The following is a 19,781-nucleotide window of genomic DNA, read 5'->3' on the forward strand; positions in this document are numbered from 1 at the left end:
TGGTCTTGAGGAGCTGATGGGATGGATGTGTCACTAAGGGAAATGATTAACATAAAGCAAAGCAGGCTGGAAGAACCAGGGGAGAGGTAACGTGGGCTGGGAATAGTCTGACCTGAGAGCTCCTAAACAACAGAATCTTCCTTGTTTTTAAAGGCGGTGTTTTAGACCAAAGGTGCTACTGCAACAAACCCGCAGTGCTTTGCAATGCTTCAGAGTGGAAACATTCCAGGTGAGTGGAATTGCGGCTGTCGCCCACTGAGCGCACAACCAGCTCAACCAGCAGCTCAGATGGAGGGCTGGGAAATCCCCATTCTCTGAGCAGCAGGAGTGATTCTGCCCACCCCATGGCTCGGGGTGTGAGCTGGGGGTTTGTTCACTGATTTGGTGTGATTTGAGATGTATGGGTTGTTCTAAAGCACGTAGGAAAAAGTGGAGGTAGGTTGGCTTGTGGAAGAAGCAGAGAGGGAGATCTGATGGGAGCAGGGATGGATGCAAGGTCGGTGCCCCAGTATCTAACAGGAAGCTCCAGGAGGAAGTATGGAACACGATAAGAGGAGTGCTGAGCCTGAGGGCTGCCCCCACTGCTGGGTTGTGCTACTGGCTGTGGCTGCAGCCTCTGCCTTCTCCCTTTCCCTGCTCTGACCTGAAGTGCTGAGCAGCTCCTGGCTGTGGGTCACTGCTGCAGTCCCTCTTCTCCTGGGATTTGTGCCTGGGCCTGGCACAGCGAAGGTTGGTGCTCTGGGGGCTCACCCTTAGGGCGAGGTCAGCTCAGTGTGCTGCTTTATGGCTGGGAGCGGCTCGGAGCTTTGTAACCCAGCACAGTCGCTGCTGATGTGGGAGTCGCATCACTGCAGAAGTCTTGGTGGGCACCTGGAGCTGCAGAGCTTCCAGCACAAACCAGGGAGCGCCGTTCCTTGGGTCTGTTTGCTCTGGGGATCTGTGCTGCTGCTCCCCATCCACGCACGGAGCTGCAGCTCTTTGCCCAGGGCCCCCACGCAAGAAACACAATTAGTGGCTCCGTGCCATGGTCAGCACAGGGAGCCCGAATGGCTGAGGAGCAGCATCAAAGCCTCTGAACCACCTTTTTTTTTTTTTTTTTTTTTCCATAGGGAGAGCTTCTAATTTTCTCAACGCATCCAATTAATGGGGGCAGGCACTGGCTGGCTGCTCAGGGTTGGTGCTGAGGGATGGATGTGCCATATTCAGAACAGAGTGAGGCGATGGCAGCCCTGGCACAGAGCTGCACGAGTCCATCTCCAGCATGAGGAGCTCTGGGGCCGCACTGGGCAGTGCAATCAGTCCCACCCTGAGCCCTGCAGGGACTGGGGTTGGTGCAAGGCAGTGTGCAAGCAGTGTTCTGTGGGCAGCTGTGCTCATCCCGTGGGTTAATTATCCCTCATTGCTGGGCTGGCTGATGGGTGCTCAGATCCAGTCGCTCTGTTTGTGGAACTAAATGTGTTTGTAGGTTTACCAACGTGTTGTGCAGGTGAGGTGTTGTGAGGATCTGCCCTCGGTGTGTGTGTAAATGGTGCTGTCACCGCCCTGCTGGCTCCTGGGGAGAGGAAAATGAAGGTAAAGCAATGGGTGCTACAGGGCAGGGAGCTCTGAGGAGCTGCGGGTTGATGCGATGAGATCAGGGAGCTGTGGGTTGGGGCAGCGCATCCTTTTGATGTCTGAAGGGTCGGGGTGAGCACTGCCCTGGGATGGAGCCGCTAATGAGCGGTGAGATGGCACGGTCTGAGCGTGCCCTGTATTTAGAGAGAGGCAGAGGAGCACAGCTGGGACTTTCCATCCATTCACCCAACGCTTGGAGAGGAAGAGGCTCCCCTCTGCCCTCCCCATCTGCATCCTCACTCCGGCTGCGGTGCTGTTTGGCAGAGCCAGCACAGCATGCGGGACGTGGCCCCGACACGCAGCCCCGTTCATCCCCCAGAGCACTCAGCACAGGTGAGGCTGCAGCGCGGTTTGCTGACTGCATGGGCTGTTCCCAGCATGCCTGACACCGGGATGCAGCAGCTCGGCATCTCCATCAGCGTTATCTCCATGCAGAACTTCTTCCCTACAGCTAACAGAGGTGCTGGGCTGCTGAACTCGATCAGCACGGCGCGGGGTGAACGGTCCTATTGCCTAACAAATGGGATCTCTGCACAGCCAGGGCCTGTGTTTATAGAAGGACCCAGGGGAATTATCCCAAAAATGAAAAAAATTCAAAGCGAAGAAAACAGGAGTATGGAAAGGGCTCAGGAGGGGCACAGAGAGGCAATGAGAAGGCAGACGTGTTTCCATCCCAAAGGGCAAATAGTGTTAACTGGGGGCGGTCCATTCTGAGCCATGTTAAGCCCTCACCTCCCCCGTAAGAACTCAGCAGAGAGGTCTGTGAGGTTTGTCTGCACGGGGAATGCAGGCAAGCAGAGGTGGGACCTGTATCCCAAAGCCCTCGTGGTGCCGTTCGGGTGGTTTTGGAGAGCTGTGTTCTGGCACAGGAGCTCCTCCTGCCCACAGATTTTGGGCTGGGGCCCAAAGCGGGCACAGATGTGGGTGGCTGTGGTGAGGGCAGAACGGGTCAGACTCGTCTCCCAGCCTGTTGCTTCTTGCAGGGGCCGCGTGAGCGTGGCAGGATGGGTGCTGGGAGCTGCAGCACCGCTGTTGTGCTGGGGGTTCCTGCAGCAAAGCCCGGCTCCCACTGCGCTGTGCTGGTTCTCATCCTTGGTTCTGCAGCAGTGCTCAGCAGCAGCATCACCAAACCAACTGGGGGAGGTCGGGCTCTGCTTTTGTCTGAGAGCAAAACCACGGGTACGAAGAGCCCTGCAACAGAGCCTGGTCCCGTGCACCTGTCCTTCTGATGTGATTCATTCTATGATGGTTTAAGAGAACAAAGAGGTCAGCTGGGAAGGGTTGGTGGATGCTTGGTTTTGCTTTTGGCCCTGGGTTGTTTTAGGCTGTAGGAAATGGGGAAGAGCAGCACAACTCCACGCCAGCATCATCATGCTCTGCCAATTGGTTCCCAAGACGGTGGTGCTGCTTTGGTTGGCTTTGTCCATAGGGCTCCTGCAGCCTCTCTAGCATCTGAAATTGCCCGTGTGAGTCCGTGAGTTGAGTTGTGCCCGCAGCCGCAGCATCTCGGCTGCAATTTTGGACTTTTACCCCCTATGAAGGCGCTGTCCCTCTGCTGGGACGCAGCACTGGAACGCTCCCCACGCCGGGGCGAGGTCTCCCATTCTCCCTCTGGGGCTCAGCTCTTTCCATCCCCCCCCAAACTGGTTTTTCGAGTCATTTTTTTCATGCAGCTCCATCTCCGCGGGGAGGAGCCTCCCAGAGCCGCTCCTGGGCTCTGCCTCCTTCCCCTGAGTCCCCTCGTCCCATCCCCGCAGCCTGCAGCATCGCCGCCCCGACAGCTCCAGCATCGTGGCCGCAGCCTCTCCAGCATGTTCAAGGCGGTGGGCAAAGGCTCCCCGAGCAGAAATGCCCCCAGCAGAGCTTCTCCAGCCAAACCCAGCAAGTAAGTGCCATCCTCTTCGTGTGCCGTCATCCACGACCCAGGAGGGGGGAAGGTGGGAGGGTGTGCAGTGCCTGAACATGAACTTAGAGCACTGCTAATTGAGCAGCCATCCTCGTTTTGGCAAGAAGGAGCAAGGAGGACAAATGCAACCTCCTTGCTTGGGTGGAGCAGGCTCTGCTCACCGGTGAGGCAGCTGGGATTTGGGATCCCAGGAGTCGCTGAGTGAGGTTGGTGGGATGCTGCCCCGCAAAACGTGCTTCCAGGAGAGGGATGCTCAATTTGGGGCTCCCAGATGGTAAAAATGGGTGAGGAATGGCTCTGCTGGTGGCTGTACTCATCCATCCTGGTGACTGCGGGTCAAGCAACTGAGGTTGGACCAAAAGAACCCAACGGCCACATTGTCCTCCATGCAGATTTGCTCAGCTCCAGGGAGATGTGAGATGGAACCAGGAGGGAAGAGACGTCCTCATCCCAGCTGTGATGTGTCTCCATCTCACATGTAGATGTGGCACTGAGGGATGTGGCCATTGGGCAGTATTGGTGGTGGGATGGCTGGACTGGTTGATCTTAGAGATCTTTTCCAATCTCAGTGACTCTATGCGAGCGGTGCGCTCACCCCTCCCTTGTGCTGTGGGTTCTGCTCAGGGTTATTTTCCACCTTCCCTCAGCAGTTTTGCGTTTCCCAGTGCCAGGGGACCAGTTCTGCAGGAATCTCGGGGTGAAAGGCTGAGGAAATCACAAAGGGGTCCTGCAGGGGTCCCAAGGTGGGCACAACCAGCTGCCCCATTTATGGGGACCAAACCCAATGGCAGACAGCCACAGAAGATGGCTGCGCGGGATGGCAGCTAGAAGAAGAGCTGCACCACTACCAGGCTGGTCCTGCTCAGTTTTGGGACATTGACCATCACATGAAGGCTAATTGGTCTGGGGGCTCAATCAGAGCCATCCTGCCACCATTAGCTGAGAAAATGAAGGTGGATGAGCTGTGTCCAGCCATCAGCACATCCTCTGCAGGTGGTCCCCAGAGCACCTTGGTGGCCCTGAGGCCAGAGCCAAGGTCAGTGCCTTTGGGGATCCCAATTTCCATCCCAGGGATCGTGGTGTGGAGCTCCCAGAGTCTTCTTTTGTCCCTGCTTGGTGAGTGGGTGCCATGGTCCTACCTTAACGAGGTACTGGGATGGGGACAGTCCTCTGCCTGTGAAGTGGCATTGTCTCTTGTGTGCAGTTGGATTGTCTGGAAGGCAGAAAGTAGTATGAGGAATGGACCAATTAATAATGATAATAATGGTGCTGTGCCTCTTATAGGCCCGAGATAGCCCTAGGGAGGAGCAGAGTGCTGTTCCCAGCTATCCCAGTAAGGTGGTGGTTCTTGTTTCCTGCCCACTGCCCTCCTGCAGCATCTTCACTCTGAAATGTGGGGCTGTGCTGTGCGTGGTTCTTAGTGTGTGAAGGCTTCTTGGGGTGGAAGGGCCACGTCCATGGGATGGGATGGGAGGGACAGCCCCGAAGGATGGAGATGGGGCTGTGTGGTGGGTGTCAGTGTGGATGGAAGAAGTCAGCATCCCTCTCAGCATGGCCTGGGATTGGGATAGGTGGTTTGGGTCCTTCTCCAAGCACACAGTGTTTTTCAGTCCATAGTTTCATTGTGGCTTGCTCTAAACAAAGCTGCTCCACACATCCATCCTTGTGAACCCAGAGCTGGGGCATCCCAGCTGTTCCTTGGTCAGGAAGAAGCATTATGGCCACATACCCTCTGCAGAAGGTTGGGTACCGGGATCCCACACTGAGCTCCTCCCCAGTGGGAGCCGAATTCCTCTGGGCATTGCAGGGTGACTCACACTCTCCTCCCTGCACAGTCTGGGCAGGGAAGCTGGGTGGTGCTGAGGTGTTTGCTCATGGGACACCGCCTCATTCCAGGTGTGCTGGGAGGAGTGGGATGTTGTGTAACCCGCTGGGGAGGGGGCAGCTCCTGCGTGCTCAGGGACACGGCGACCAAGCTCTGGCCCTGTGCCTCTTGTATGGCTTGGGGCCACCCTGCATCTCTCTGAGCCCTGCAGTTTATGGGGCACAGATGGGATGGGTCTGCAGTTGCCATGGACTGAGCTGAAACATGAGCTTGGCTTGGTGTGGCTGTAACACTAAGTGACACTTTGCTGTCACCTGGGGCTGTGACAAATGGCTGCTCTGAACTGACAAATTCAGCCATGGTACTGCTGGAGCCTGGCAGAGCCACTGGGGCTTTCAGCTGACCCCACTGCTGCTGCTCCAGCTCTTCCCAATGATGAAGATCGCCCTTCCCCACCCGCCTGTTGTGCTGCTCCCACCCTCAGGTCCTCAAGCAGTGAGCTGGCCGTGCTCATTGCCCGCATGCAGACAAATGCTGACCAGGTGGAGAAGGACATCCTAGAGACGCAGTCCCTGCTCACACAGGTGAGATGTGGCACAGGGTGGTGGGAAGGTGGAAGGCTTTGGCTGGAAATGCAGTGCCTGGAGTAACAGGTGAGGTGTCTGCTCTGTGCTTCAGACTTTTTTTTTTCTCTGTTTTTCCTGGTCTCCAGGATGTCAGCAATGAGCAGAAGAACAAAGCCTTCGAGTTCCAGGCTGAGAATGCCAGGAACCTCAAGGAGGCAGAGACGCTGCTGAAGGACCTCTTCTTGGACGTGGACCGTGCCAAGAGGCTGAAACACCCCCAGGCTACCGAGATAGAGAAAGAGTGAGTGCACTGGGGGAGCTGGTGGGATGGAGAACTCCCAGCAGGGAGATGGAGAACTTCCCAGTTCCTGGGAAGTGACTCCTGGGACACCCCTGCTGATGGAGAACCCCAGGCCAGTGTAGAACAATAACAAATTTTTATGGGTTTTATGGGTGAAATGTGGGCTCCTTGAACAACTCCTTGGCTCTCCTCATTCCACACTGCCACACAAAAATGTGCCTTTTCTCCTCGGCAGCATCCAGCAGCTCCATGAACGTGTGACACAGTTGTGTGCAGAGTATCGGGACCTCTATGAGAAACTGAACGTCCCTGATATCGGGCCCAGGGTGGACTGGACAAAGATTCTGGACCAAAAGATGGTAACAGCAGCTGCTTTCCACACGTACCCACAACTCCTCCAAGATCTGATAATGCCCATAGGGCTCTGCCAGCCATCCTGTGCCCAGCATCACGCAGGGATGTTATGGGTTTGGTGGTGGAGCTAACTCAAGTGATCTGGATAGGAGAACTCTCCTTCCAGATCCTAAAACCCACTGGAGAACCCTCTGGATTGACCCGTTCAGATTAAGAGCAAATAGAGGGGGATCAAGTAGAGATGCCATGATAGAAGGATAAGGGAAGGTGGTGTCGTCAAGGACTTTTAGCCCTACATCCTAGGGTACGCCCAACTGTAAGGTGTTGGGTGTCTTGACTGCCCAATTTGGTAAAAACCACTGAGATCCCCTCCCTTCCTCCCAGGCTGGTATCAGATCTTTCCATACCCTGCCAGCTTGCACTGTGGTTTCTCCCAGAAATATGGTATTTTGCTTTACCCTACTTTATTTGCACAGAAACAAGTCAATGCAGGACAGTACGGCCCCGGCATGTCAGAGCTGGAGAAGCAAATAGCTGAGCACAATATCCTCCAGAAGGAGATTGAAGCCTATGGCCTTCAGATCAAGAACCTGCGCTGCAGGGTAAGGCATCCTCTGCCTCCTGCTTGTCCCCTCTTCACCTGAGACCCCAACCTGTGTCCTGTGTGCTCATTGCCATGGTGCTGCAGAGGGCAGGAGGAGACTGGAGCTCAGGCAGAGGCCAGGGAGGTGGTTCTGTGAATCAGCTCCCCAACATCTATCAGTGATGATATTTTGGTAACAGCTATTGTTTTGTCCTTTTTTTTTTCTTGGTCTTGGCTGTTATAACTCAGGATGTGACAGATCTGAAGAGCCAATACAAGGACTTGCTGGTAAGGTTCTTGGTGGTTTTCCGGACAGATTGGGATCTCATAGCAGAGTAATTCCTTTCCCAATGGGCAGGAAATGCCCAGGTCAGGGCAGGAACTTCCTCTGCGGTTGCACGGTGGAGTCATGTCCCTCATTTTCTTGGGTGCAAATTGAGGGCTGTGGGTGAAGGTAGCACCTCTTTATGGGCCACCATAAAGACAGGAGCTGCAGCAAGAAACCCCATCCCACAGAACATCCTATGGGATTGCAAACGCTGAGGCTTGTCCTGATCCATAATAAGGACTGCGGAGAGGAGATGGGAATCTGGAGTAAATGAAGTGACCCAACACCCTGGGCTTGGCCTGCTGGGTCCGTAGGGTTTGACATTGAGGAATGCCATTGTGAGAAACATAGCAGAGCTGGGACTGCTTTCAGACTGCCCAGGGCATCATTCTGCACCTGGGATTCTGGTTAGACAAACTCATCCTGTTTGTGAGGGAGGAAAAGGCCCCATCAGATAGGAATGAGCAGAGAGATCTCACCGAGGTCTCTGGGATTCTTCTGGTGGATGTGCAGTGCGGGGGGCCCTGGGGAGCACTAACACCTCTCTCTCCTCTGCAGAAAGCTTCTATCTGGCGAGGGCAGAGCCTGGGCAGCCTGTACCACCACCTGCAGGGCTGCACCAAGGAGCTGGGCTACCTGACGGAGCGGCAGACCCGCATCCTGAAGCAGGACTGGAGTGACCAGATGACAGACGTGCAGAGCATGCGGCGGGAGTACGAGGTGAGCTTCGGGGATGGCAGCATTTCAGCCTGTCCCTACCATGCCTGTTAACCATGCCCCCAGGTGTTACATCTCCATGGTTATTGAACACTTCCAAGGACAGTGACTCCAGCAATTCCCGCTTCCAACACACTAATGCTCTTTCGGAGAAGTTTTTCCTACTATCTAACCTGAACCTCCTCTGGCACAACTGAAGGCCATCACCTCTCATCCTGTCAAGCTTCTCTTCCTCTTCAGGACTTCAAGTCCAAAGAACTGCTCAGCCAGGAGGAGTTTGTCAACAACCTGCAGGACGATGGGGACAGGATGATTGAGCTGAAGCATCCCGCTGTCAAACCCATCCAGGTGAGGAAAGGGCTCTCCTTCCAAACCCTACGAGAGAATGAAAATGCTTCATGCAATCTGAGCCCCAGGAGGTTGGAGGAGCCCACTGAGTCACATTCTGTGCCACCACAGGCTCACCAGGAGGCCCTGAAGAATGAGTGGCAGAACTTCCTGAATCTCTGCATTTGCCAGGAGAGTCAACTGAAAAGCGTGGAGAACTACAAGAAGGTAAAAAGCAGAGGGGTGGTCAGAATGTTTGCTGCTGTTACCCAGTACATGTCCATTGGCACAGCTCACACCATACACAGCTCTTGTCCAACCCCTAGGATGGTTGTGGAGTTCTGTGAGCTATGGGAGCTTAGCTGGGAACTGAGACACCCCACAGGAGGTGGAGACAGCAATGTTCTCCCACCTCTGACTGTTTTCTTGCCCATGTCTCCAGTTCCAGGACGATGCTGAGACTGTGAGCCGCTCCCTGAAGAAGATGAGCTCCGATCTGGACACCAAATACACCAAATTCAACAAGGACAGCCCTGGCGTGGTGTCAGATCTGCTGCTCCATCTGGAGGTGAGGTCTTTAGGACTGGTGGCACCGTCCAGTCTTACATTGCGCATCTCTGGCACAAAAATGTTATAGCTTCATCCCTAAATAAGAGTGGGGAATGAGAAGAGGTGGGTGAATGACCCTCCTGGGCAGCTCCTCCCACCTCATTGCCACCAAGAGCAAGGGAGGGAAGAGAGAAGTCTGACCTCAGGGGAGAGATGCAGGTTGGAAAGGCACGTTTGCCCAGGAGAGAGGGAAGGGATACATCCCATGTGGGATCTTTCCCGTACATTTCACTGCCAAGAGGTGCTGGGATCTCAGGAACCTCTGACACTGGAATGCAGTCACCTTTTGGCAAGACTCTGCTCCTCGTCTGAAATCAAAACATCCCTAAGAGGTTTAATATGAGTCTGTGTGATCACCAAAGGTTAACTCAGGCTGTCCCTTCAAGGGCAAATGTGCTGGGAGGGAAGGAAACGGAGAAGAGTGGTGATATAAGTTTACTGAGGGACGTGGTTTAGTGGTATGATGGGGATGGGCTGATGATTGGGCTCGATGATCTTAGAGGTCTTTTCCGACCTTAATGATTCTGTGATAACAAAAAAGGAGAGGAGGGGACACCAAGGGTTCAAGAATGGAGAAGCTCCCGCCTCCATTGTATCAGTGAACACACAAGGATGGAGAACTGCCACCTTGCCACCTCCCTCCCTTCCCCCAGGTACCCACTGTTGTGCGATCCCTTCCTCTTCATTTAAGCACTGTCTTCCCTGCTTCTAGAATGATGAGAAGGCCGTGAAGCAGGCAGAGAAAAGCATCGCTGACCTGAAAAAGAGGAGCAAGGAGATCAGCCCTCTGAAACTGCGCAGGATGCGTTCCTCCCAGCCCCTCACCTTGGACACCCTGTGTGACTGGGATGCAGGAGAGGTGAGAGATCGACTGGTGGGTCCATCAGAAGAGGCAGGAATTGGATTCTTCTCCAGATCTTCTTTTCACGCCTGGTGCTGCAGAGGTGAATCTTTGCATGGGTTTTGATTTGTCCCAGGTGCAGCTGACCAGAGGTGACAAGTACACCCTGAAGGACAACAGCAACCCAGAGATGTGGGTGGTGCAGAGCAGCACTGGTGTGGTCCAGGAGGCCCCTTCTGCTTGCTTCTCCATCCTTCCACCAGACCCTGAGGCCGTGGACAAGGTCAATAGGTGAGTGCAGGTCATCGACAGCACGACTGCCTAAACCCCAGGCAAAAAGAAGCACAAAATACCATCTGGTCTCCCCGTTAAAGGGTAGTTCCACTTGATCCAGTGTCTTCTGTCTCCATTCCTCCTCATATGCACCACACAGACCTTGCTGTCAAAGCATTTTTGGCAGACAGGTTCGATTTCCTCACCCAAACACGTGACTTGCATAGGTTTGACTAAATTCATTGCAGAATCAGACTGCAGCTCAGGACTTGCCAAACAGGATGGAGCTATCTGTGCAATCTCCTTTCTGCCCGCCCCAGTGGGGAATGACAAATGTTCCTCGAACCATGAACCACCGTTCACTGCTGTTTGCTCAGTTGGTTTGTGAGGTTCCCACAGAAGGAGGGGATAATGCTGTGAGCTCTTGGCCCCGGGTGCTCAGATAAACCAGCACTGCTCACATGCTGTGAAAATTTGCTCACAGCCCAAATTCAGCAGCACTGGGTGAGTCTGTGGTGGGAGTTTGGTTCCCAAGCCACGAGGGTGTGATTATTGCATTATTTGGATTTATGGGCTTCAAGTGCTTTCAAACAGAAGAGAAAAAGTTTGCAGCATCCTCCTAGATAAGAGCACCAGGCTGCAGGCTCCCAGAGCAGATGAGGCTGTGTCAGGACTTGCTTGCACTGTGGTTGCTGATGCACAGCTGATCTTGCAGGCTGGAAGGGGAGCTGAACGCGGTGAAGCAGAAGCGAGCAGCAGCTCAGAGCATGCTGAGGCGCAGCCATAAGGAGACGGTCCAGCCCAGCCAGCAGGGTATGTGTGCTCACACCCAATCCCATGCACACGTTGGGCAGCCTGGTTAGCACTGGGATGCCTTGTGTCCTCCCAAAGAGAGCAGTGATGGAGTGATTCAGATCCAAGAGCTTGCCAACCATGGGCACTTCAATTCTCTGCTGCCCTTCTCAGATTTCTGAGTCTGACCTTCAGCTCCATCGACAGTTGTAGGGTATTTAGGGTTAATGGAGGGATGTACCTATCATAACCTTAATGAAGTTTGGGGTTGGGTTTGTTCACTACCTGAGGGATATGGGATAAAGAGATAATGATGGTGAAATGCCAACCCTTGGCTACCTGTCATGAGAAGTAGTTGGAGCTCTGGGGATCGTGCATGGGAGAGCTCACGTCCTAAGACTGGGATGGAAGATGTGCGATGAGACTGAACCCAAGCTGTGTCTCACTGCAGTGCTGCCCAAGAGCACTCCTGTAGTCCAGGATGACCCCCAAGCCGACCAGCTTCTGGGTAGCCTGGATCGTGTTGGCAAGGACCTGGTCCAGGTAGAGAAGGAGGTCCTGAACCGAGTGAGGTCCCCAGTGAGCTACACCGACCCCACTGACGACCTGGCCAGGAGGATCAAACAGCAGCAGGTGGGTGCTTCTATGGGGAGGGGAGGGAAGCACTGTGGTGTTGGCCCAAAACAGAGCTAGCACCCAAGTTACACAGGAGACACTTCGGCCCTTGAAGTGGGACCGGATAAGGTTGATAGAAAAACGTAGTCCTTTCCTCTGGCCCAGCTTTGTAGCCAGATGGCCCATTCATTTTGGAGCCATGGACCAGCCACTCTTGGGGAATCCTCACTCTTACAGTGGAAATGCTGTTATCATTTACTCTCAGGTCTGTAGCATAAAAGACAATAAGATAGAAGGAATCAATCCAATGGCAAGCTTTGGGTCAATAGTTTGGTGGATGTAAAGGGAATAGGAAAAGAGAGAGTGCCCTGGAGCCTCCTCCCAGTTCTCTGGTCTGTAGTAGTAGTTCAATGCATCTTCTCCCATGGGGATTTACCCAGCACTGGTAGATGATGGGCTTGGATATGTTTCTTCCATCTTCCTTCCCCACGCCCTGCCATTGCCAGACAGCAGCAGTCTGGATGCCCGTGAGAAGGGCCACCACACCCAGAGCCCCAAAAGCCACCCCTGAGGGAGACACGTTTTGGCAACAGCACTGTTATGACTACGCTCAGTGACTCTGCTCCCATCTGATGTGCCAGGAAACAACAAAGAAACTTGAGAGCCTGGGGGCAGCCAAGGATGCCTTGCAGAAGGAGTGTGAGACCTATCTTTCCAAAAAGCCCACCAGCACTTCAGCTTCCCAGCTCCCCGTCACGCTGAATGCCCTCAGGAGCAAATACAGCGATGTCAGCATGCTCTCCAGCCTCTACAATGAGAAGTGAGTGGGAACGAAGGGAGCAAGGTGCTGCTCAGATGTGCCAACAAAGGGCATGTGGTCTATGTGGGCATATGGCTTGAGGGCCATCTAGCCCAGGGGAGATTGGGAACCTTCCATCCATCATCAAAGGTATCCCTGCAGGACTTTCTGTACGTAATCTGTGGTCAGATACAAAGCTGTACAAAGTCCACAAAAGTGATGTGTGTCCCAGCAATGCTTCATGCGGTCAAGCACAATGCACCTGGTTTCTGGCAGGGCTGTGAGTGCATGCTGCTTGTTCCCAGCCATGCTGCAGAAGCTTTGCTGTTAAACAAGCTTAAAAATGCGGAATTGGAGAGAAGAGGAAGAAATAAAGTGGTCTAGTGTAGCTAACTTTGTTGTTTTTCCCTTCCTCAGGGCTAAGGCTGCCCTGAACCTGGAGACTCAGATTGAGAACACAGACAAGGTTGTCAGCACGTTTGAGGCCAAGCTGGCTCAGGATAGCATCATTCCTGCATCTCCCAATGCCCTGCAGGACCGAGCCAATGACCTGCAAGTAAGGGAACATCAGACTCTTTGCTAGGGTGGGGAGATCTCTCAGCCCAGTGGGGAGAGCTGGATTTGGCTTATTTGAGCACGCCAAGAACCCAGTGATGGAGCCTTTCTAAGGTTCTGTTCTTTGCGCCTGAGCTCCCAATCTCCCTTCCCCACCATTAACTTTCACCCCGACTCAGAGTGACCCCAAAACTTCTCCCTTCTTCTCCACGCTCCATCCAACCCACCTTGTTTCCCATATTCTTCCATATTGGTTGTCTGTCTTGGAGATCCCTAAGAGCTGCGAGTTAGGGATGGCACTAAGGCGAATGCTGCTCTTTGGTGCTGCCAACCCGAATGCATCTCACCCTACAGAAGATGAAACGGGACCTGGTGGCCCAAGAGGACTGCGTGCTGAAGCTCAACCGCGGGCTGAAGGATGCTGAGCACAGCTGCAGTGCTGTGCAGAACAACTTCCAGGAGTACTGCCCTGACCTGCCCCGGCAGAAGCGTGAGGTGCAGCTCCTCAATGACCGCTACCACGCTGTTGCGGACCAGCTGGACCAGCGGTGAGGACCTGCAGCTCCCTGAGCACAGGCTTGTAGTCCTAAGCAGATGACTTCTGGCCATTTGCTGACCCAATGACCCTACACAGAGAGCCATTTTTGTTATCTTGGTGTGACATATATACCAAGGTGTCTTTTTAGGAACTTGCATGTGAATCTTTATCCTTCTCCTTAATATTTCTGTTCTATGTAGAGAGAAGACCCTCCGAAATATCAGCCTCACCTACCAGCAGTTCCAGAACTCCAATGAGAACCTGATGTTCTGGATGAACAACCTACCCAAGCACCAGGTGAAGACCACAGATGGGCCAAGCCAGATCAATTACAAGCTGCAGGCACAGAAGGTGTGTTTCAGGGCAAGGACCACAGTATGGGAGGAATTTGATGTTGGGAATGGCATGCCGAGTGGCACCAGCCAGCTCTTGAGCAGCCCCTAAGCTGGCTCACTCAGGTGATGGGGTGCAGAGGCCTCTGGGTGGTATATTTCAACCCATTCTTAACATCATTCATCTGTCTTGCAGAGACTGCTGGAGGAGATTGAAAGCAAGGAGCCTGAGAAGAACGCCGTGGTCAGACTGTCCCGGAATGTGCAGTCCACTCTCAATGTATGGCTGGGTTTTCCTATGTAGCGCTCCCTTATCACCACCTCACCAGAGAGATCCCAGCTGACTCTTCTGTTTTGGCTCTGAACAGGACTATGAGCTCCAGGCAGGCAAATACAGCTCTTCTCTGGACCCTGCTCTGACAGACTTTGCTGCCAAAAGGCTGCGGGTGACTCCTCTACAAGAAAGCATCCAGGCCCAGGTACAGTGTTAAGACAAACACACAGAAACAGTTATCTTGCTCCTGTGTGCCCTGCAAGCCTTAATCCACGCTTAGAGCCACGTTGTGACCCTAAACCCAGGGACAAATGTCATCAGCCTTTGGCAGGCCTGAGCCAGAGTTCCTTTGTTCTCTTCCCAATTACAGCCCCTATCTCCCGTGTCACCTTGGCTTTCCCAACTGCCATCCTTGTGTGGCTTAAGGTGAATCTGGAAGCCCAAACCCTGTGTAGGGCAATAGGCATCCAAGAGCCATTCAGTCAAAGGGGACATGTTCTCCTGCATAAGTACTTAGATGCTCCGTATCTCATTTTCCATAGCAAGTCAGATGTGATGACACCAGTCCCTGGGATAGCGCAGTATCGAACGTGTGCTGGGTGAAAGGAGGGCGTGGGGATGAGTGGGACGAGGCTCTCACTGCTGCTCCTTTTCCAGGAAAATGATGTATCCAAGCACTACATGGAGCTGGCGGCAGAAAACAGACAGCAGCTCAGCCGGCTGGAGTTTGCCAAGAAGATTGTTGAGAAGGTACCAGCTAAGAGCTTGTGGGTGGTTGGGGTACATTGGACTGTAGTTGGAAACGGTCCTTCTGCAGCTGTAACAAGGCAGCACGAAGCACCCTTGTGCACTGCAGCACCTCCCTGACAGGTGGAAACTTTTTGAGGTGTAGCTGCTTGAAATGGTGCTAATGTGTCCTTGTTTGTCACTTACAAGCAGCCTCATTTAGGTGCTCCCTGGGGTTATCTACCATTCTGTCTCCTGCCCTGCCCTGCTCTGTGCTGGGTTCAGACTGACTTGCTTTCCCAGCTTTTTTATTTTCGTTTGCTTTCTCCTTGCAGAAAGAAGTGCATGAGGACATTCAAAGTGTGCATGAGCAGACCCAGCAATCTGCAAACAAAGCTGTGTCGAGCAGGGAATCTGAAGGGCTGAAATTGCAGCTGGAGGAGGAGAGGAGGAACGTGGCCAGGATTGAAGAGGAGCTGGAGGAGCACAGGAACAAGCTGCTTATGCTGAAGACTCAGAGGCCCGTTGAAAGAGTGGAAGAAAAAGAGGTGGTGGAATATTACAGAGACCCACAGCTGGAGAGCAACCTGACCAAGATGATGCGGCAGATCGAAGAGGAAGGCAAAAAGAGGCAGAGCCTGCAAGAAGACATCGAACTGATGAGCAGGAAGCTTGCCCAGATGGAGAGTGAGAAGAAGGCTGTGCCTGCCCAGCTTCTCACCAAAGAGATAACAAAAATTGAGAAAGATCCCAGCCTGGATAGCCAGGCAGCCAGCCTTCGGCAGGAGATCAGGCGTCTCCAGGAGGAAAGCTTGGCCGCTGCTTCCGAACTGGAGCAGTGTAAGAGAGAGCTGCACATGCTAGAGAGAAAGCAGCCCAACATCCGAGAGAAAGTGGTGGTGAAGGAGCTGATCAAAACAGAGAAAAACCCAGAAATGCTGAAGTCTGTGAGGAACCTGCAGCTACAGATTGATGAGGAGTCCTTCAAAAGGAAGTCTGCAGAGGAAGCGATTGTGAAGGTGAAGAGCAAGATCGAGGAGGTGGAAAAACTAATTGATGCTGCAGAACCCAAAATTATTGTGAAGGAGGTGAAGCAGGTAGAGCAGGATCCGGAGTTATTGAAAGAGTCTTCCAAGCTTAAAACTCTGATTGAAGAAGAGAGGAGCAAGAACTTGGCGCTCGCGGGTGAGCTGGGAGAGCTGCAAAGCCAGTGCAGCATTGCAGAGAAGCAAAAACCAAGGGTGGAAGTTAAAGAGAGGGTCAATGAGATTTTCATGGTGGATCCCGAAACAGAGAAGGAAATTGCACACCTGAAAAGAGAGCTGCAGGAAGTTACTCTGAAAAGGACAAAGATCGACAGCGAGGTGGAAGAGGCCTTGGCAGAACTCAGTGTCCTCAGGTCACAGAAACCAGAGGTGGAGCTTAAAGAGGTTATAGAGGAGGTGGTGAAGCATGAGAAGAGTCCTGAAATTCTTAGAGAAATCGACAGGCTGAAACAGCAGCTGAATGAACTAGTGAACACCAATGGCAGGACCCAAGAGCAGCTCATCAGGCTGCAGGGTGAGAGGGATGAATGGAAGAGGGAGAGATCCAAGGTGGAAACGAAGCTGGTCAACAAGGAAGTCATCCGGTATGAGAATGATCCACTGTTGGAAAAGGAAGCTGACCGCCTCCGTCAAGAAGTGCGCAGCATGGCTCAGAAGAGGAGAGCTGCAGAGGATGCTATTTATGACCTGCAGAATAAATACATGCTCCTGGAGAGGAGAAAGCCAGAGGAAAAGGTCATCGTCCAAGAGGTGATTCTGACTCAAAAGGATCCCAAGCTCCGAGATGAACACAACAGGCTGAGCCGGAGTCTGGATGAGGAGGTGAGCAACAGGCGGCGTCTGGAACGCGACGTGCAACAGCTTCGTGTGCTGGTGGAAGAGCAAGAGAAGCTCCTCAACTTCCAGGAAGATCGAAGTAAGAGGCTTGCACTGGAGAAAGAGATGAGGCAAATTACCTTGAGAATAAAGGAGCTGGAGGAGAGCCCAGCCCCAGTGCAAGAGAAGATCATTATGGAAGAAGTGGTGAAGTTGGAGAAGGATCCGGTCCTTGAGCAGTCTGCCAGCAACCTGCGCCTGGAGCTGGACCGGGAGAAGATGGAGGTGCTGAACTTGCAGAGAGAGTGCAAGAACCTGCAGATGCAAGTTGATGTCCTCCAGAAAGCAAAGTCCCAGGAGAAGACCATCTACAAGGAGGTGATTCGGGTGGAAAAGGACAGAGCGCTGGAGAGCGAACGCGCCCGCATCTGGGAACAGCTGAGCAGGGAGAGAGGGGCCAAGCAAAAGGCAGAAGAGGAGGTACGGAGGCTCAGGGAAAAGATCGAGAGAGCTGAAGGCATGAAGAGGACGTGGGCTCGGGAGGAGACAGAGCTGCAGAAAGCCAGGAACCTGGCAATCCAGGAGAGAGCCAGCCTGGAGAGCGAGCTGCGGGAGCTGGAGAGGCAGAAACAGCAGAAAGTTCTTTTCCTTCGGGAAGAGTCCAAACTGCTCAACCAGCGGACTGAGAGTGACCGGCAGAAGAAGAAGCAGCTGGAACAGGAGTTTTCCATGCTGGAGGCAGATATCCTGAGGGAGAAGGACCAGATCTACAATAAGGAGAGGTTCATTCGAGATCTCCGGTCAAGAGTCAGCAGGGAGGAAATAAATCACGAGACCCAGATGAGAGAGACCAACCTCTCCACCAAGATCTCAATACTGGACCCTGAGACGGGGAAGGATATGTCCCCTTACGAGGCCTATAAGAGAGGCATCATAGACAGAGGCCAGTACATCCAACTGCAAGAGCTGGAGTGCGACTGGGAGGAGATCACCACCCTGGGCCCAAACGGAGAAGTCTCGGTTCTCCTGGACAAGAAAAGTGGGAAGCAGTACTCCATCGATGATGCACTACGGCTGAGAAGGATCACGAAGGAGGAGTACCAGCTGTACCGGGATGGCAAGATTCCCATCTCTGAATTTGCCTTGCTGGTGGCTGGGGAATCTAAGCCTCCTTCATCCCTTTCTATTGGTTCCATCATCTCCAAATCCCCAATCCAATCCCCCACTACCCCGCAAACCCAAAGCTTTTTCCCCCCAGGCTCACAGAAGGGCTTCAGTGATGACACGTCCCCCATTGCCGGGGTGTACGATACCACCACTGACACCAAGTACAACATCAAGACTGCTGTTACAAAGAAGCTGCTTGATCCCATGACAGCTCAGAAGCTCCTGGAAGCCCAGGCTGCCACGGGAGGCATCATAGACCTCCTTTCTCGGGATCGGTTGTCGGTCCATAAGGCAATTGAGCGGGGGCTGATTGACAGGACCTACATGCAGAGACTGCTCAACGCCCAGAAAGCTTTCACGGGGATTGAGGATCCAGTGACCAAGAGAAGGCTGTCTGTGGGGGAAGCAGTTCAGAAGGGATGGATGACTAAGGACAGTGCCTTCCCCTATTTGGAGGTCCAGCATCTAACTGGAGGGCTCATTGACCCCAAGAAAACCGGTCGCATCCCCGTGCTGGAAGCTGCCCATATGGGCATGATAACGGGTGACCTGGCCAACAGGCTCCAGGATGAGTCCAGCTATGAGAAAGACCTCATCGACCCCATCACTAAGGAGAAGATAAATTACAAGGAGGCCATGGCTCTCTGCCAGAAGGATTCTCTGGGCAGCCTGCTGCTGCTCCCAGCTGCATCAGAGGGCTACCAGCCCTACCGCTCCCCCAAGCTCTCACGGTTCAGGCATTGAACGGATCGGTCCTTTCAGGAGTTCATCCCTTCAAAGCATCTCTCCCTGCGGAAGCAGCAGCGATCACGGGAATGGAGCATCTAGCATTTAGAGCTGCATACTCTTCTGTCTTAGCTATCCCTGCTTCCCAACACAGCTTGGCCGTGTGAGGAAGAAAGCGTGATCAAACACGTGCAAGGACCTGGGCACGCAGGTCCCGCTGTCCCCCAGGTTGCTGTGACAGCAGAAGGGGTTTGCTTGCAAGAACTCTGATGGCAATAGATTAAACATGGCTGTAGACAGAAAGGGGGAGAGGCAGAGTGTTTTCAAGTTGGGTCATTCTTCTGCATGCAATAAACGTAGAAAGTGCGTCTCTGTGGCTGTGTTCTTTTTGCAACCTGTGGCTGAAGGTGGGGGATGTGTTCCCATACAACCACATGCCCTATCTATAGAGCGTTTGAAGGCTCTTCATCCCACAGATCTCACAGCACTGAACTGAGCAGAAATACTATTCTGCGAGTCCACAGTTTTAAAGATTTTCCTATACCTGGTGCCAGTGCTGTAGATGCCTCGGGTTGGTTCACTGAGCTGCTGACAGATGAAGCCATGCCTCAAGCAAAAACCCAATCAAACCCCATTGACGTGGGAGGTTTTGGGGCTTGTCCTGCACCCGTGCTGAGGCAGATGTGTTGCAAGGGATGGGCTGACCTTCAGTAGCATTTTGCTGATGTTTGCAATCCATAGTGATGTGAAACTGCTTTCTGCAGCTCTTGGCTGTGGGATCCACCCAGAAGTACCTGAAAATCTGCACTTGCTTTTTTTTTTTTTTTTTTTTTTTTAAGCTGAACTTTCCCTCTGCCACTTCCAGTGTTCAGCCCTTGCTGAAATAAACAGGTCCCATCTCACACATGTCCCTGTGGAGATAAGGGGTGAAATGTTCTTCCTTTACCCCATTATGGAGAGTCCTCTGATTGAGAAAAATGACTTCTTACTGATACGAGCTGCTCTTCCATCTCCAGCAAAGGTTCTTTTAGCTGATGCTGCTGGGAAAACCCAACACAGCCAAAGCAATCCATAACATTCTCCACATTTTTCCCCCATCAGAGCAGCAGCGTAGCCTGGATTTCCACATTGCCTACCTGGGATTTGGAGTC

At 53.1% G+C, this 19,781-nt stretch overlaps 1 protein-coding gene across 2 annotated transcripts; it reads left to right on the top strand.

The window, feature by feature from the left end:
• The first annotated feature begins 1,984 nt into the window (after positions 1 to 1,984).
• EVPL (envoplakin) lies at positions 1,985 to 19,000 on the top strand. 2 transcript variants are annotated; one of them, XM_085239946.1, is made up of 23 exons: positions 1,985 to 2,880; positions 3,372 to 3,499; positions 5,830 to 5,929; positions 6,058 to 6,212; positions 6,448 to 6,571; positions 7,043 to 7,168; positions 7,399 to 7,437; positions 8,036 to 8,197; positions 8,435 to 8,542; positions 8,654 to 8,749; positions 8,964 to 9,089; positions 9,843 to 9,989; positions 10,108 to 10,262; positions 10,960 to 11,057; positions 11,488 to 11,669; positions 12,293 to 12,471; positions 12,868 to 13,006; positions 13,360 to 13,553; positions 13,744 to 13,894; positions 14,072 to 14,155; positions 14,244 to 14,354; positions 14,807 to 14,899; positions 15,211 to 19,000. In XM_085239946.1, the coding sequence occupies exons 2-23, from the start codon at positions 3,426 to 3,428 to the stop codon at positions 18,646 to 18,648; spliced, it is 6,081 nt and encodes a 2,026-aa protein (XP_085096072.1). In that variant the 5' UTR covers positions 1,985 to 2,880; positions 3,372 to 3,425; the 3' UTR covers positions 18,649 to 19,000. The 2 variants fall into 2 exon arrangements, with proteins under 2 accessions (XP_085096072.1, XP_085096071.1); XM_085239945.1 differs by lacking the exon at positions 1,985 to 2,880 and having other exon boundaries at positions 3,312 to 3,499.
• The last annotated feature ends 781 nt before the right edge of the window (positions 19,001 to 19,781 follow it).

Source organism: Meleagris gallopavo, chromosome 20, assembly GCF_905368555.1.
Source record: "Meleagris gallopavo chromosome 20, MGAL_WU_HG_1.1, whole genome shotgun sequence".
NCBI lineage: Eukaryota > Metazoa > Chordata > Aves > Galliformes > Phasianidae > Meleagris > Meleagris gallopavo.